The sequence below is a fragment of the Typopeltis vanoorti genome, chromosome 5 (genome assembly GCF_054136105.1).
Source record: "Typopeltis vanoorti isolate ZY-2024b chromosome 5, IOZ_Tvanoo_1.0, whole genome shotgun sequence".
Taxonomy (NCBI): domain Eukaryota; kingdom Metazoa; phylum Arthropoda; class Arachnida; order Uropygi; family Thelyphonidae; genus Typopeltis; species Typopeltis vanoorti.
The window spans coordinates 4,395,525-4,411,841 of NC_143553.1; the positions used below are offsets into that span (position 1 = coordinate 4,395,525).

Consider the following 16,317-nt stretch of genomic DNA (forward strand, 5'->3'; position numbering starts at 1 on the left):
AGTAGTGAAGATCGAGAGACAGTAACTAAGATGATGATCTCGGGTCTGTGGATGCTCCTTATGGGGATAAATTGAAAGTATGTGGTTTACAAAGTTTAGTTGGGTTGAAAATAGGGGAAACATAAGTTACTAAAGGGATTTTATAAGATTGATCTATAAGAGTTTTCAAGACATAACATTTAGGGTAAGAACGATGGATCACCCCTGAAGGTTGTGTATAAACTGAATGTTTTGTTTGGAGAATGGTGAATGAGTGGAATGGGTTGCTAGAGGAAGTTTTGGGTGCTTTATAAGTAATAGTTTAATTAGGTGTATATAGTTATTGTGTGAATAATGGTTAGTGTTAGTCTCCCAAAGAGTCATTGGACTCCATGGAGATGCCAGTATAATAAAAGAAAAAAAAATCTTAATAATGAAATAGGAATGAAATACATCATGTTAGTGTTTATATTGCTTTAGTTCGTTTTTGTTTCCAGTGAAAAGGTAGCTTAGTATTTGTGAGCATTTAAAAGAAGCTATGTGAAATATTGGTTTCAGTGAAGTGCTGTGCATCATTTTATCCAAATACCACTTTCAGAACCCTTGTGAGATGTGCTAAAATGTGTGCATGATGACTTGCTCTGATTTGAGTCATTTCATGTTTCATACCACTAATCACAAGACTAGTGATCTGTTCTATGGAAATTCAACATAACATTATTATTATTGTTACTATTATTATTAATTGATGCCTTCAAGGAGGAAAAACACTACTCTACTCTGCTACACTCATATCTCCCCCTCTCCGCTATTACTTAATTCTCTAACTACTCGCAACGACACCACTACCATCAATGCCATCTACTCCCCACCAACAACAACAACAGTATTTTTTGTTTGTAAATTGCATGTGTTTTCATGGCCTGTTTGTAAATGAGATGAAAAAAAAACAACCAAGTTTTTGGGAAGAAAAAACCCTGCTACCTGTTCCTTGAATGAATATATTACAGTTATCCCTTAAGATTTAGAGTCAGTGGATACTTGTTATATAAGAACAGTTGTATTCTAACTGAAGGTTTAAAATTTGCTAGTATATTGAAAGTTTTCATAAATATTGTGATACTAATTTTTTTTTCTTGTAGGATTTTTAAGATATGCAAAAAAAAAAAAAAAAAAAAGAAGGTGATCATACTGAAATATTTTAGTATTCATTAACTTCCAAATGATTGCAAATTACAATATTTTTGAAAAATCATAAATGGTATATCAGTTCATAATTGTATACAGTTATATTTTATGTAATGTTTCTAAATTTTACCATTGCAGTAAGAATTGCAAATTTGCAACAGTTTAAAAATTCTGAAATATTAGGTAGATTGGTTTTAAAAGTTTGTGGCGACCAAAAATTTGCAAATTTATATAATGATAATGGCTGGAGTCCTTGATTGAGGGTAAAAAAATTAGTCTCCTTAAATGTCATATAGCTACAACCATATATGAAAGTTTGTGTGTGTAATCAGTTTGATATCATCTGAAAAATTAATTTTTCAGATCTTTTGAAAATTTAAACTTAATATGAGAACGAATATGATACTACAGTGCATTACATGACATTTAACCTTTCAGTTATTCAGCCTTTCAAAAAAAAATTTTGTTTTTTTAAATCTGAACATCAAATCCCCATCCTCATTATTCCAAATTGATCCCATTCTCCAGAACTGAAGAAATCAGATATCATGGAACTCACTATAGTGTTTTCTTTTAAAGGATTATTGTTTACTTTCATGGAATGGGGGTGCAGATTAAATATCTGATGGCAGTGAAAATTATATTAGAATTCTTTGATTGTTTCAAAATTTTCCTGTTCCTTTTCCTTATCTTCCTTGTCTGTTTCTCTGTTACATAAATTTTGCATATCAGTATTGTTGTATTAATAAAATATAGAAATAGGATGTTGTAAAATTGAAATTATGCATATTTTGATGAAAGTAAAAAAAAAAAGTTTGTTCTGGACTTAACAGAAATTAAAAATAACTATTCCTTGTGCATCTTTTTAAAAGATTCAATCTTTGTAGCTATAATTTGAACAGTTCAGCCTGATTTGCTAAATGATTGAAATTACTCATGATAATCATTTAATTCTGCTTGCATAGTCAGGTGTGAGAATGATGTGGACTATACAAGTTCTGGATCTGGCAACCACAGTGGCATCCAGCAGTTGTCACTAAGGTTTCCAGAATCAGGATTGCAATAATTTTTCATATAAGATTTGCCTTGATTTCAAAGTAACAAGTTTTGATGAGGAACTAATTGCAGAGTAGATACTAAATTTAGATATTGAATGGTATATTTTGATTTTGAGGAGAAACCTCGTACACTTCATAAAGCCTGTTTTTGAAAATTCCTGTTGGAAGGACAGGTCCAGCACACATCCTAAGTCATGATCCCTTAGGGTATGATCAAGTGGCTCATCCTGGTGTACCTGTATGCTCATTACAGGGAAAGACCACTGTTGATCACATCATTATAATTAGGAGGAGGTAGGAGTGTCCATAAATGCTCTCACTATGCCTTTATTCACACAATCATAGAGATTTATTTCCTAACTCTCTAACAATGGTGAATCCATTGGATTAAGTTGATGGACTTGATGGTATGAACCACCACAATAATAGACTCTGCCAGTGTTAGGTACTAATGTGATCCCGAATAAGGCCAGTTTGGGAGCATAGTGCTAGAAATAAGGTAGATTAAGTTAGATGTAAGATAGGTTAAGAAAGGATCAACGAACATGTACTTAGCAATAATTGTTATCAGAAAAAGGTGAGGGTTCGACTGGCCTAATCTTCTGCAGCCCCTGACCTGGCATTTGTGAAGTTGGTTATGCACATGACCATATATCTAACCATACTTGGTTAGATGCATGGCCATCTAGCTATTATCATCTGTTATCATCTGTTAGATGCATGGCTTCATGTGCATTGAGAACTGAATGCCTTTAAATCAGAATCCTGTTTAGCCAATGCAACGATACCATTCGTGCTTCATGTGTTAAAAGGCAGCACTAGCTGGAGTTGCTGTTGTACTGTTACGGTGCAATTGCTCTGGTGATGAGGCCACTAGAATGAAAGCCTGAAGGTAGCCATTGAGACTATGTGGCCACTGCTTTCTATGCCATACCATTCAGGTGTGACATATGGACATCCAATCATCTACAGACAACCTTGGTACTGGTCTAGGTGTCATGTTTAGAAGTGTAGCCACACCAGACTGCAATCTATTGAACCTCATCCTCTGAATGGTCACATATATGATCTTTATGATCCTCAACTAGAGGGAATAACAAACGACATTAATCATATAAGCAGGCTTTGTGACAGTACTCTTAATCTTTTTTTTCTCATGAATTGCAGCATCTATAGAAAGTTCAGCTGTTATCTTGCTGAACTTTCTACAGATCTCCAACTTTGCGTTGTTCTGTAGATTTCAGTGTTAAATTATGAAATGTGAACCATGTTCTCATTGTTTATATATATTATGGAAATTATTACATACAAAGACATTTTTCTTTCAAAAAAAAATGTAGTTATTTCTTGAAACTTTTTTTGTGTCACTCCTAATTTAAACAATATCCAAAAATAGCTAAGCTTATTGGATGCTGGAGCTAACTGCTTCACCAACCAAATGCTAAATTAAATCTAATATAAAATGTTAATTTATGTTAAAAGAGTAATTAAAAAGACATACCTGGTGTGTATTTTCAGAACCATGAGCTCATAGTTAGTTTTGCACTGTTTATCATCTGATGATGATGATTCCCATGAAACAGCCAGCACACCATGATGTTGCTTGTCTTGTACATACTTTACTAGTTTTGGTTCCTTTTTGTTCTTTCGTTTAAAGTTTAAAAATTTTGCTAGTGTTCACAGTGTTAGTTCTTAATCCTTCAACCTCTATAGTCCATTTGATTTGTCATCTCCTTTGTTTACTAGTTTTATTCATGTTTCACTTTTGGCTGTGAATATACATATTTCAATTCACATAATTGAGCTTCATTCTCAACACTTTTCTGTTATCATATATTGGGGGGGGGGAGATAATAAAGATCAGAGGGTTGTGTATTGTAAAGTGGAATCAAGGTGAATAAGGGCAACTAGTGGAGTGATTCAAGGCTCTGTAATAGGACCACTACTCATTAATTTGTACATTAATGATATATTGCTATTGTTGCTATTATTCAGGCCTTCATGGAGTCAAAAGACTCATCATGGGGGAGGTCCTTCCTAGGAAACACAGTCTATCATACCACTCATTGACCATTCTTGCTCTCACCACTCTATCAGGCAGTGCATTCCACAGTTTAACCATTCTCCATGCAAAGAAACCACTCCTCACCCTCTTGCTCACAGCTTCCTTTTGTAACTTCAGGGATGACTCCTTGTCATCGCTCCTTCCCACTATTCCACCAAGCAAAAGAGCTCCCCAGTGTCAACCCTGTAACTACCTCTAAACAGTGTAAAAGTCTCATTCATATCACCTCTCCTTCTATCTACCAAACTCTGCAGTCCATATTTCCTCAGATGATCCTTATAACTAACATTGTACAGTCCTGAAACCATCTTTGTTATCTGCCTTGGTATCCTTTCCACAGTTAATTTATTCCCTTTCAAATCATGGGGACAAAATTTGAGAACAATAGAACAATAGTCTAAGTGGTCTGATCAGGGTCTTATACAATGGAATGATGACTCTTATCTCTGCAGGTGAGCATCCTTTTCGGTATTGCAGCAATCCTTTGGGTTACCTTCACCGCCTTTGCAATATGTTCCCTGAATTTCAGTTTTCTATCAATCATTACACCAAGATCTCTTGTCTCACCTACTTTTCCAATACAGCTCCTCCAATTGAGTATGCAGCCTCCCATCAATGTATCCCAAACTTCAAGACTTGATATTTTGCAGCATTCATTTGCCCATCTGTCTACTTTATTCAAATCCTCTTGCAGGGCTGCCACATCTGCACTTTTGCTAATAACCCTTCCTTGTAGATAAATTTATATGTTTGTAATACATAACTGTCAGATTTTAGGGAAGGACAACATATACTAGAATATTAATTAAAAAACTTTAATTAATGCTTTCTATATTTCGGTAATATTACATTACCATCTTCAGGTAACATAAAAATAATGATGGGCACTAACACTAAACAAATATGGCTGAAGAAAACAACTGAAGTCGATCCTATAGTCCTAAAGGTGCCCCCCTAGTGGGCTAAATTGGCTTCTCTTGGCTGTAGGGCTGATGTTCTTATGCAAGCTTCACATATTTGGGTCATCTCATGCATCCAAATTTGTTGATGTTTGGGGAGTTTTTAAGAAATGAGGATGATTCCATGAATAATCTCTCATATTTATACTTGTTACGTGTAGTTAAATGGCTTTCTTCCAGCGTATTTTGTGGTGGTTGTTTAAAGCATGGTCAGCAAGTCCTGAGTGGCTGTATTGGCAAAACCAGATATAATTCTTATGTTCAGATATCCTGATATTAGCTGTCCTGCCTGTTTGGCCATAGTAGGATAGTTTGAAAGGCCAGTATAGAAAACCTCTCACTCCAACACTGACATAGTGGTCAGTTTTGATGTCCCCTCCTTATTCACTAATGTCCCACTCAAAGACGCATTGGACCTCACCCAAGCCAAATTTCCTCCCGATATCTAAGCCCTATTTCAGTTCACCATGAACTCAGGCTATTTCGTTTGGCAAGGAAAATTCTACAAACAGATACAGGGGACAGCCATGGGTTCTCCACTCTCTCCATCCCTGGCAAACTTTTTTTATGGAGACCTTTGAAGAAAAAGCTTTTAATATGGCTCCACTTAAACGTACTATTTGGCTACACTATGAAGCTGATGTGTTCACCATTTGGCTACATGGCTTGGATACACTCCCCAACTTCTTAACACACTTAAACAATCAACACTACGGAATCCAGTTTACCTCGGAAAAGGAAAACAATAACAATCTCCCTTTCCTGGACACTCTGATCACACCTAATGCCTAATGGAGCCCTGGTTTTCTCTGTTTACAGAAAACCTACACATACAGGTAGATACATTCACCAGCAATCACCCTCCCAACAGGGCAAAATTAATCAGTTCAGATAACAATGCCCTAACTACTGAACTTAACTATATTCTGAACATCTTCATAGCCAATGGCTACAACCCCAAGAAATATTAAAACCAATTAACCACAACCCCCTCCCCCTCCATAACAGAGATTACTCTAAATCTATCACCATTCCTTATATCTGGGGTACTTCTGAAAAGCTAACAAAAATCCTAAACAAATATGACCTGAAAACATGTTATAAACCATATAAAAAATTGGCATCTCTCATCTGCTCCACCAAAGACCAGCCACTTCCCCTAGACCTACCTGGAGCATATCAGGTCCCTTGTAGTTGCAAACCGTCCTACTACGGCCAAACAGGCAGGAGGACAGCTAATATCAGAATATCTGAACATGAGGACTATATATCCGGTTTCACCATTACAGACACTCGTGACTTACTAACCATGTTTTGGGCACCCACCACAAAATACGCTGGAAGAAAGCCACTGTTATTCACTGCAGCAAGTATAAATATGAGAGTTTTTATCTGGAATCAGCCTCAGCTCTAAAAAAACTCCTCAAGCCTCAACAAATCTGGATGCACGAGACTGACCCAAATATGGGAAGCTTGCATTCTAAGAAAGCCAGCCTTATAGCCAAGACAAGCCAATTTAGCCCACTAGGGGGGCCTTTGGGACTCTAGGACTGACTTCAGTTGTTTTCTTCAGCCATATTCGTTTAGTGTTAGTGCCTATCATTATTTTTATGTTCCCTGAAGATGGTAATGTAACATTACCGAAATATAGGAAGTATTAATTAAAGTTTTTTAATTAATATTCTAGTATACATTGTCTTTCCCTAAAATCTGACAGTTAATAACTCTTCCCAGCTTTGTATCATCTGCAAACAACTGACTGTCCCCCTGCAATCCATTGATATAAAGGTTAAACAATGGAGGTGGGGGGTACCAAGCACTCTGGAACCCCACTTGTAACCTTCTGCCTCCTTGATATTACCCCACCATACACAACTCTCTGATACTCATCAGACAGCCAATCCTGAATCCAGTTGACTAACTTGACAACATCTAAACCCATGTGCTTCAACTTAAATATCAGCTTATCATGAGGCACCCTGTCAAATGCCTTTGCAAAATCCAAAAAAATGGCAGTATATGCCTTTCCCTCACCAACAGCTCTTGTCACTTTATTATAAAAGGCAATCATGTTACTAAAGCAAGAATTCCCCTTAACAAATCCATGTTGACTCTCACAGATAACATTACCCTTATCTGCCCAACACTGTATGTGGTCCCTCACTAATTTCTCCAGTACCTTAACAACTATTGATGAAACACAAACTGACCTATAGTTAGATGCATCCAGTCTGCTACCATCCTTATGCAATGGCACTATCTTACCTTCCTTCCATTCCTTGGGTACTTTTCTATAGCCAGACTTTCATTGAAAAGCCAGGTCAGCGGAGCTGTCAGTTCTTTAGCACATTCTCTCAAATCCCGTGGTGAAATACCATCCAGTCCCACAGCTTGTGGGACTGGAGTGATGGTGTTTGCAGGATGGCCTCAAAGAGTAGGGAATTATTAAATTTGTATACTAATGTAAGGAGTATTAGTAATAAAGGGGCTGGGTTTCTATCACATTGATTTAGTCAGTATGCCCAAAGAGAGGAGAAGGAAGTACTGTTATTAATAACAGAGGAATTGTGTTCTTCAGGAGTGGAAGTGGAAAATATTGTACACATGAATATTTTGAAGCTCTTTGGTTTGAAGTTGAGATCAATAGGATAGTATATCTAATAGGATCTTGTTATATGGCAAGGAATGTGGAGAGCATTAAGTATGAAATGTTTAGACAAGTTAGTTGAACAAGTAAAAGGAAGATAATCTTAATGAGAGATTTTAATTGTAGGAATATGGATTGAAAAGAAGGGAGAATGAATTTGTTGAGTTCCTGTGGGATAACTATCTTAAGCATCATGTCATGGAAGCAACACAAGGTTTTGGGGTGTTGGATTTGGTGATATCCTCACAGAATTTGGTTGTGAATGAAGTGTCAACATTGCCACCTGTTGGTGAGAGTGATCTTGAAGTATTGGATTGGAGGGTAGTCAAACAGGAAAATTATTATCAAGAAGGCCTATATATGAAACTATAAGGTGATTATGAGAAGCTCTGTAGTCAAGCCAACTAGCATATTAGGTTTGAGTTGTACCTAAAGGATGCTGATACTGCCTTATCATTTCCCATGCAATGCATAGCTGCATCAAAAGAGTTAAGCAAATATGAGGGTGGTCTGAGAAGTTCTCGGCCTCGACCATAGATGCCAACACTATCGACAAGATTATTTTTTTTATAAGTTGGTACATCTATCATAAGTATCCATATGAAATTGCAAGTCATTCTATCAAGTAGTTTGTTTTATATAGCTGTATGAAGTCAAAACTGTATGAAGCAAAACCGCATGATACTCGATAAAATCGAGTATCGTATGGAAAATTCTATGTAAAAGCAGGTTTAACGGCAAAAGAAATTCATTCGAAGTTTATAAAAGTTTATGGGCACTCTTCCCTTTCATTTTCTACAATTAAGAAATTAGCTGCCGAGTTTAAAGATAGCTGTACCAGCTTCGCAGATGATCTATGCAAAGGATGTCCAAAAAGTATAACAAGACCAGAAATCATTGATCAAGTGCACGATATGGTATTGGATGACTAGCAAAGTCAAAGTGCATGAAGTTGCTGAGACTATAGGCATTTCAAAAGAACGTGTAGGATATATTTTGCATGAAGAATTGCAAATGAAAAAGCTTTGCGCAAGATGGTTGCCCGTGCTTTCTCACAGCAGATCAAAAATGCACTTCATGAAAATCTCTTAACAGTGCTTGGAGCATTTTAACAAGAATAAAACTGAGTTTGTGTGTCGATTTTTTACAATGGATGAGACTTGGATTCACCATTAAACACCAGAATCCAAACAGCAGTCAAAACAGTGAACAGAAGCTGGTTGTTCAGCGCCAAAGAAGAGACAAAGTCGGTTTCGTCAGCAGGAAAGGTCATGGCATCGGTGTTTTGGGATGCTAAAGGCATTTTGTTTATTAATTATCTTGAAAATGGTAAAACAATAATCCAGAAATATTACTCCGATCTTTTAACCAGACTAGACAAAAAAATTCGTGAGAAAAGACTCAGTTTGCAGAAGAAAAAAAAATCATCTTTCATCAGGACAATGCACCTCCTCTCAAAGGTGTTTTGGCAATGGAAAAATTAAGGGATCTGCAGCATGAACTGTTGGAACATCCACCCTATTTCCCAGATTTGACTCCCTCTGACTTCTATCTCTTCCCAAAACTAAAACTCTTCCTCGCTGGTCAGTGTTTTTCTTCGAATCAAGAGGTGACTGCAGCTGCAGAGGGGTATTTTGTAGATCTTACTGAGAACCACTACAGGAATGGGATAATGGCGCTGGAGCATTACTGTAATAAATGTATTAGTCTTAAGGGAGATTATTTGTAAATGAAAAATAATTTTGAAATTATAAATTTGTATTTTCATTTTTCTGAAAAGTTTTTGGTTAGGTCAAGAACTTTTCAGACCACCCTCGTAAACAGAGTAAGAGTGAGATGAATGAACAGTGAAATCAAGCTAGCAGTGTTGCAAAATAAGTTATGGAGGAGGTACAATAAAGTTTTTAGTAAACAGATGCACGAAGAATATAAACTGCAGGTGGCAAAATTGCCAAGCATGGTTAAAAATGAAAAGGGAGGAGATTGCCAATCAGGTCAAAGCTTGATCTAAGGTAATTTTTCTGCTATGTGGCAAGCAAAAGAAAAAAAATAATTATGGCAGGTTGACACTGTTGGATAGTTATGGTAGCAGAGTAACCATAGCAAATGATATAGTGGAATTATTTAATGAACAATTCATCAGTGTATATCATACAGGTGTGAATGATTCTGTGCAACATGTAGAAGAAAGAATCAGAGGTGTTACTTGGGTTAGATGTTATTAAGGCTGTGGGAATGATGGCATATTGCCACATATTTTTAAAGAATGTTCAAAAATTTAGCCTTAGATGTAGTTATTTAATGAAAGTCTTGCAGTGGGGAAGGATCCTAAGGAGTGAGAAGAAGACAGTATAATACCGGCATACAATACCGATCACCCCCCCCCCCCCATTGGTCTTGGGTTCAGATGTGGAGTGTAGTCCATTTGTCCATTTCATATGTTCTTTCCTGTGGCATGGGGGTAGTGGCATGCAGGGCCGGTGGAAGCGGGCATGCGGTGCATGCAGGCGCCGCTACGAAGGGGAGCTGCCGTCGAGGCATGGTTCATAAGTTCATTTTTAAGAAACAAAATTTTTATCATAAAAACAAAAAATTCTTAGAATGATTAATATTAAAATAAATAAGGCTGGATACACTGAATAAAAATTTAAAAAAAAAAAATGTATATTGCCGCCTCTTTGATCAGCCGGCTGTTTACAATTGTGCATCGAGAGCAGGCTAAATGCTTGCCTTCAGAATGTTGTGTCTACTGCAGTCTATCTAAAGTGAAATGGTGAATGGTTTTTATGTGCAGAAACTAATTTTCGTACAAAACATTTGTTGCTAGTTAACCAGTCATATGGTACGCATCTCAGTAGGCTACTGACAGTAGTGCAGTGCGGACTATTATTTCGTCTCTATGTCGTGTTGTGTAATAATTTCTTGTGGGTATAAAATAGAAATGGAATCAAAAATTAAAAAAGTTATCTGGTGCACAAAATCATAAGTGTCATGCTGCGAAAGAACCAGATATTAAGAAACAAACTGGGGCTCTTAATAAATTTGTTAAAATATTAAAATATTCTGATGCAGATTGTAACCAACTCGATACATCAGAAATCAGAGTTGACGAACCGTGCACATCATCCAGTTTTCATGAAAGTACTATTGCAACTATTGAACATGATAACAAGATGCATGATTTAAGTGAAAAACAGTTAGGAGAAGATTTAGTTGTAGTTGACCAGGAAACTAACAAATTGTTAGTCTCTGTAAATTTAGAAGATCCAGGTGAATGGGGAAATATTGATGAAAAATTATGAGTTGTTTTAATTGAAATGAGGCCTGTTCAAAAGAAAAATATAATATATCCCAGAGATATATATACGGTCGTAAATTTGGCGACACGTACTATAATAGAACAGTGGAAAATGGGCAGCTCGTGTCAAGAATATGGCTCATTTATTCCGAAACTTTAAATTCTGTTTTTTGCTTTTGTCGCAAACTTTTCGCACCTACTGAATCAAGTAGTCTTGTAGGGGGTTATAATGATTGGAGAAATGTAAGTACAACTTTGCATAGACATGAGACTAGTTTAACTCACATGAAAAATTTCTTAAAATTGAAGTACTTGATAAAAATTTAAAAAACAAAACTACTATTGATTGCCAGACTGAAAGCATGTATGAAATGGAAAAGAAACACTGGATAACTGTTTTAGAACGCTTGATTGAAATTATAAAATTCCTTGGTAGCCAAAATTTAGTTTTTCACGGATCACTTGATAAATTATGAAAGGAATAACGGCAATTTTTTAAAATTAGTCCACACAAAATAGACCACAGGTTATTGGTATTAGTGAATCATGGCTGACTGTAGATGATATAGCTAGTGGGAATTGAATGTGATGGGTATAGTGTATTCAGGAATGACAGGGAGAATAAAATGGGGGGGAGGAGTATTGTTGATGATAGCTGATGAGCTACAGCCAAGGAGAATAGAAGTTGAATTGCAGGATAGAGAAAAGAGCACAGTTGAGGCCATTTGGTGTGAGATTGTGGCTAGTAGAACTAAATATACAATTGGGTGCTGCTATAGACCAGGTGATGGAAAAGATGGTGGTGACACTATTCATAAACAAATAGAAGAAATGAGTGGAAGGAGGGTAATTATTATGGGAGATATCAACTATGGTCACATTGATTGGAGTGAGGAGAGGACACACGGGAGGAAGGAATTGGATTTTATGCGGTTATTAAGGGATAACTATCTGCGACAGCATGTAATGGAAAATACTAGGGGTCAGAGACTGCTTGACTTAGTAATTACATCTGAGGATTTAGCTGTAACAAATATGACCACATTGCCACCAATTGGTGAGAGTGATCATAGGGTCTCGACTTGGGAGGTGGCTAAAGGTGTGGAATTTTCAATTAAGACAGGGTACATGTGGAATTATCAGGCTGGAAAGATGACAAGCTTAGGAGTTTGATTGGTTCAGTGCCATGGCATGTATAACTGCAAGGACTAGAAGTTGATAGTGCATGGGAGGCAGTTAAGTGTTTGCATGAAGCAATGGCTGACTGTATACCTAGAGTCCAAATAATAAATCAAGTAAGGGTTAAATGGATGAATAACGCCATTAAGCTTGAGCTGCAAAAAAAGAAACAACTATGGAGGGAATTTAAGGAGAAAGGTGACCGGCAGGCACACGAACGGTATAAAGCGCAGGCCAGAAGGGTAACGAGTGTGGTAAGAAAAGCAAAAAAAAATTATGAAAGAACATTGGCCATGCAGGCTAAAGAGAATCCTAAACAGTTTTTTAGATATGTAGCAAGTAAAAGGAAAAATGTACATGGCAGAATGATTTTAAAGAATGCCGATGGTAGGGAGGTAACTGAATCAGTTGATATAGTTGGGTTACTGAGTGAGCACTTTGCAAGTATATATCATTCAGGTGGTGACATTGCAGAAACGAATAAACCAGTAGATTATACGGGAATTGTGGTGAATGAAGTGGAAGTGAGTAGTCTATTACCAAGAGAGCCCACACTCTTTGTTCCAGTGAACCACCCTCACTACTGAGCTTAACCACATACACAGCACTTTCCTCTCCAATGGCTACAGCGATCACAGTATCAAAAAAATAATCATTTCCTCCCCCATTCCCAGTCCTTCTCGTCAACAAGATTTTAAAAATGCCATCACCATACCCTATATCCGTGGCACATCCGAAAAAATAGCCAAGATTCTAAAAAAAGTACAGCCTACACACAGCATATAAGCCCCACCGCAAACTTGCTACTCTTATCCGTTCTACGAAAGATCAGCTCCCTCCTCTCTCTCTGCCTGGAGTTTACAAAATACCCTGTTCCTGTAAGCTGGCGTACTTTGGACAGACAGGCAGATCAGCATCCATCCGCATGGAGGAACACAAGTCTTTCATCTGTAAACACAATTATGGTCCTTCAGACTTGGCTGACCATGTCTTGGACACCACCCACAGGATATCATGGAAGAAAACCACCATGCTCCACCACAGCAAATTCAAGAAAGAGAGACTATTCTTAGAAGCAGCAGCAGCAGCTCTCAGAAATCAACCAAATCTTAATAAATACGGTTGCATAAGCTTCCGAGGATTTGGGAAACACTCATCACCAAAGGTCCCACCTTACATTCCATGCTGCCTACAACCACCCGTAGAGGGTGCTCCACCTAGACAGGACTTTACTGTCACCCACGTGGTTATGTTACATTAGTTGTTTTTGTAATCCCCGTAGATGTCCTAGTGACTAGGACGAAATATAGGAAGTATTAAATTCTGTTTTAATCCTTTCTGAGTGTTGTAAAAAATCCATTAAGCCTCCAACATGATGACCTTCTGGTCTGTTGCTTGGGTTGTTGGGTGTAACTTCTGCCTTTGCTTCTACCTCTCACGTTTTGATGATACCATTAGGCTATCCCCCAAAGATAAGGCAGACCTCTTGGTATTAGTCTTTTCCTTCCACTTCTGTATAGACAACCACAGTAAATCAACCTCTACCATATTATGAACTGCTTACTGCATGCTTCCTCTTAAAAAAAAATAAATAAAAAAACAAATTCCATCCTTGAATTGAATGCATCTAGGAGGGTGTAAAGTCCTTTGTGCTACACCTGCAGCTTACCATACTATGGTATGTAGGAATATCAAAGATGCACATGCAATATCATTATGACAAGTCAGAACTAAAGACCATGCATTAGATGCCCTCCCCTTCCAGGATGAAATGTAAAAAACTACATTACTAGATAAAAAGCCATTATGAGCTTTGAGAGACTATTTTAGGAGTTGGCATTATCTGTGAGATATTCCTGTGAACCTTACCAAGTATTGTTTTTGTAATTCACCAAACAGTTTGGTAGATGATCATTTTAAGATCAACTTCAGTTCATCAATTGTAAACTACTTTATATCCATTCGTAGATGCGTGATAGAATGTTTAGTTCTTTTACCATTACAATTTTGATTTGTTTCTAGAGTTAGTTACTTGATTGTATATGACAAGTGTTTTTTGTGCTTTGAGGCTACAAGTTTGGAATCTAGAAAAATATCAGCAATTTAATAAACTCATATGTGGTATTAAGTTAACACTGTTTAGTAATTGAAATGGATAATTGTTAACCTTCAGACTTGGTGCATGTTCAGAAGTGGTAATATTTATAATAAAATAATGATATTTTATAAATATTACTTATTATTATTATTACTTATTATTATTATTACTTATTAATTTTATTGTAAATATTAAAATAATAATGAGTTTTAAAATTCACCTTTAATTAAACTTAATGTTCATTATTTTGTAGTGATTCCGTTTTTATTTTATTCTTTTTTCTAGGATGTAATGGTAGTTGGTGAACCTTCTCTGATGGGAGGAGAATTTGGAGATGAAGATGAAAGGCTTATTACTAGATTGGAGAATACCCAATATGATGCTTCAGCTGCTGCTGCCGCCGCTGCTGCAAATGGTCTTGAAGAGAGTGATGACTTCACAAACAGTTCTATAACATCAGTCCCAAGTACTACAGGTGGTCCTCCTTCATCAAGTTCATGGTCTGGTCCTCCTGTTAGTGCCTCTCAGCCTTCAGAGCGTAACGCTTCTAACACAGGAGCACCCCCTCCATCACAACCTGCTAATCAGGAAGAAAAGAAGGCATCTCCAACCCTTAACCAGTAATTGGTTTATAAATAGGTGGAAACTTCTTTCATAATCAGTTCATGAAACTGTTCAACCTGCATAAAGAATAACTTTGTACAGCTCATTTCTGGAAGATTCAGTGGGATTTCTAACTCACTGAATTGCAACCTTGGTGTAATATATTGTCTTCGTGATTTTATTCAGAGCCCTTTAGAGTTTCACATAGAACTGCATAGTTGTTTATTTCACAATCAAAAAAAAGTTCTATCATCTCTCATCAATTTTTGCATGAATGCATGTAGTTAATTCTAAATATGTAAGTAGATATTATCTTTGACATTAAATTATTAAAGTGTTTGGTTACCATATGGTAGTTAATCTTTGCAGAACAAAGTTTATTAAAAACAAGCTTGACTTGTGTTGCAGAGAAATTTCTTTGTCCTCAAACAACTTATATTTCTATTAAGACACACAGAAAATTATGACCAACTTATTTCACTTTAGTATCTTTTAAAAGACATTATTATATTATTTCTTTCTCTGTGGGTTTTTTCAAGTTTTAGGAATTAATTTCATTTAAGGACTGAATATTATTTTATTTTTAAATATCTATATCTGTTAGAAAGAACATGTGAAATTTTATCTTACTTAAAGGACATAATGAGGGGGTAAAAAGTTATTAATTGCAGATGAATTTTAGGAAGTTGTATTGGTTTCATAGCATTTTTTAAAACAAAAATTAATTTTTAGTATACTATTTTGTTAATAAAATTCTGTTTCCATGTTATTAATATAGTTACAACAACTGACCAAGTAAACAGTTTATAAATTGAAAATTTAGAAGATAATCAGTTCAACTTGAATGGTCATCCATTTAATTAGGATACGCCTGAATTAAATATACTTGAATGGCACAGATACTATATCTGAACTATATTGATCTGCAAAATTGGAACTTATAATTTTAAAGAAGTTTACAGAGAAATATAGTAATATTTATTTCAGAATTATGATAAGCTGCACAGTTGCTGAATGGTCAGTCAGAATTATTTTGATTTTAATATATGATCAAAGCAGTATTCATATATGTTAGTGATATATGGATTGGATTAGTTTTTAAATTTGTTTTACCAAGCAATTCTTTTACTAAAATGTAAAAGAATTCAGAAAAAGCTCATTAAAATTTAATTTTATAAAAGTTCATTTTTAACTTCCTTTAATTTTCCACTTGGCATGCAGAAATAACACAATTACATCCATA

The 16,317-nt window shown here is 36.1% G+C and overlaps 1 protein-coding gene across 4 annotated transcripts in view; it reads left to right on the forward strand.

The window, feature by feature from the left end:
- The window catches only part of LOC150106194 (LIM domain-binding protein 2-like), a 607,136-nt gene extending 591,714 nt beyond the window's left edge, over positions 1 to 15,422 (forward strand). For 3 of the 4 annotated variants that reach the window (XM_090393030.1, XM_090393031.1, XM_090393032.1), the window contains one exon: positions 14,757 to 15,422. In XM_090393030.1, the coding sequence (XP_090249156.1) occupies positions 14,757 to 15,095 (339 nt within the window). In that variant the 3' untranslated portion in view covers positions 15,096 to 15,422. The remainder of the gene's footprint in view (positions 1 to 14,756) is intronic. The other variant, XR_016548352.1, reaches the window with a different exon arrangement.
- The last annotated feature ends 895 nt before the right edge of the window (positions 15,423 to 16,317 follow it).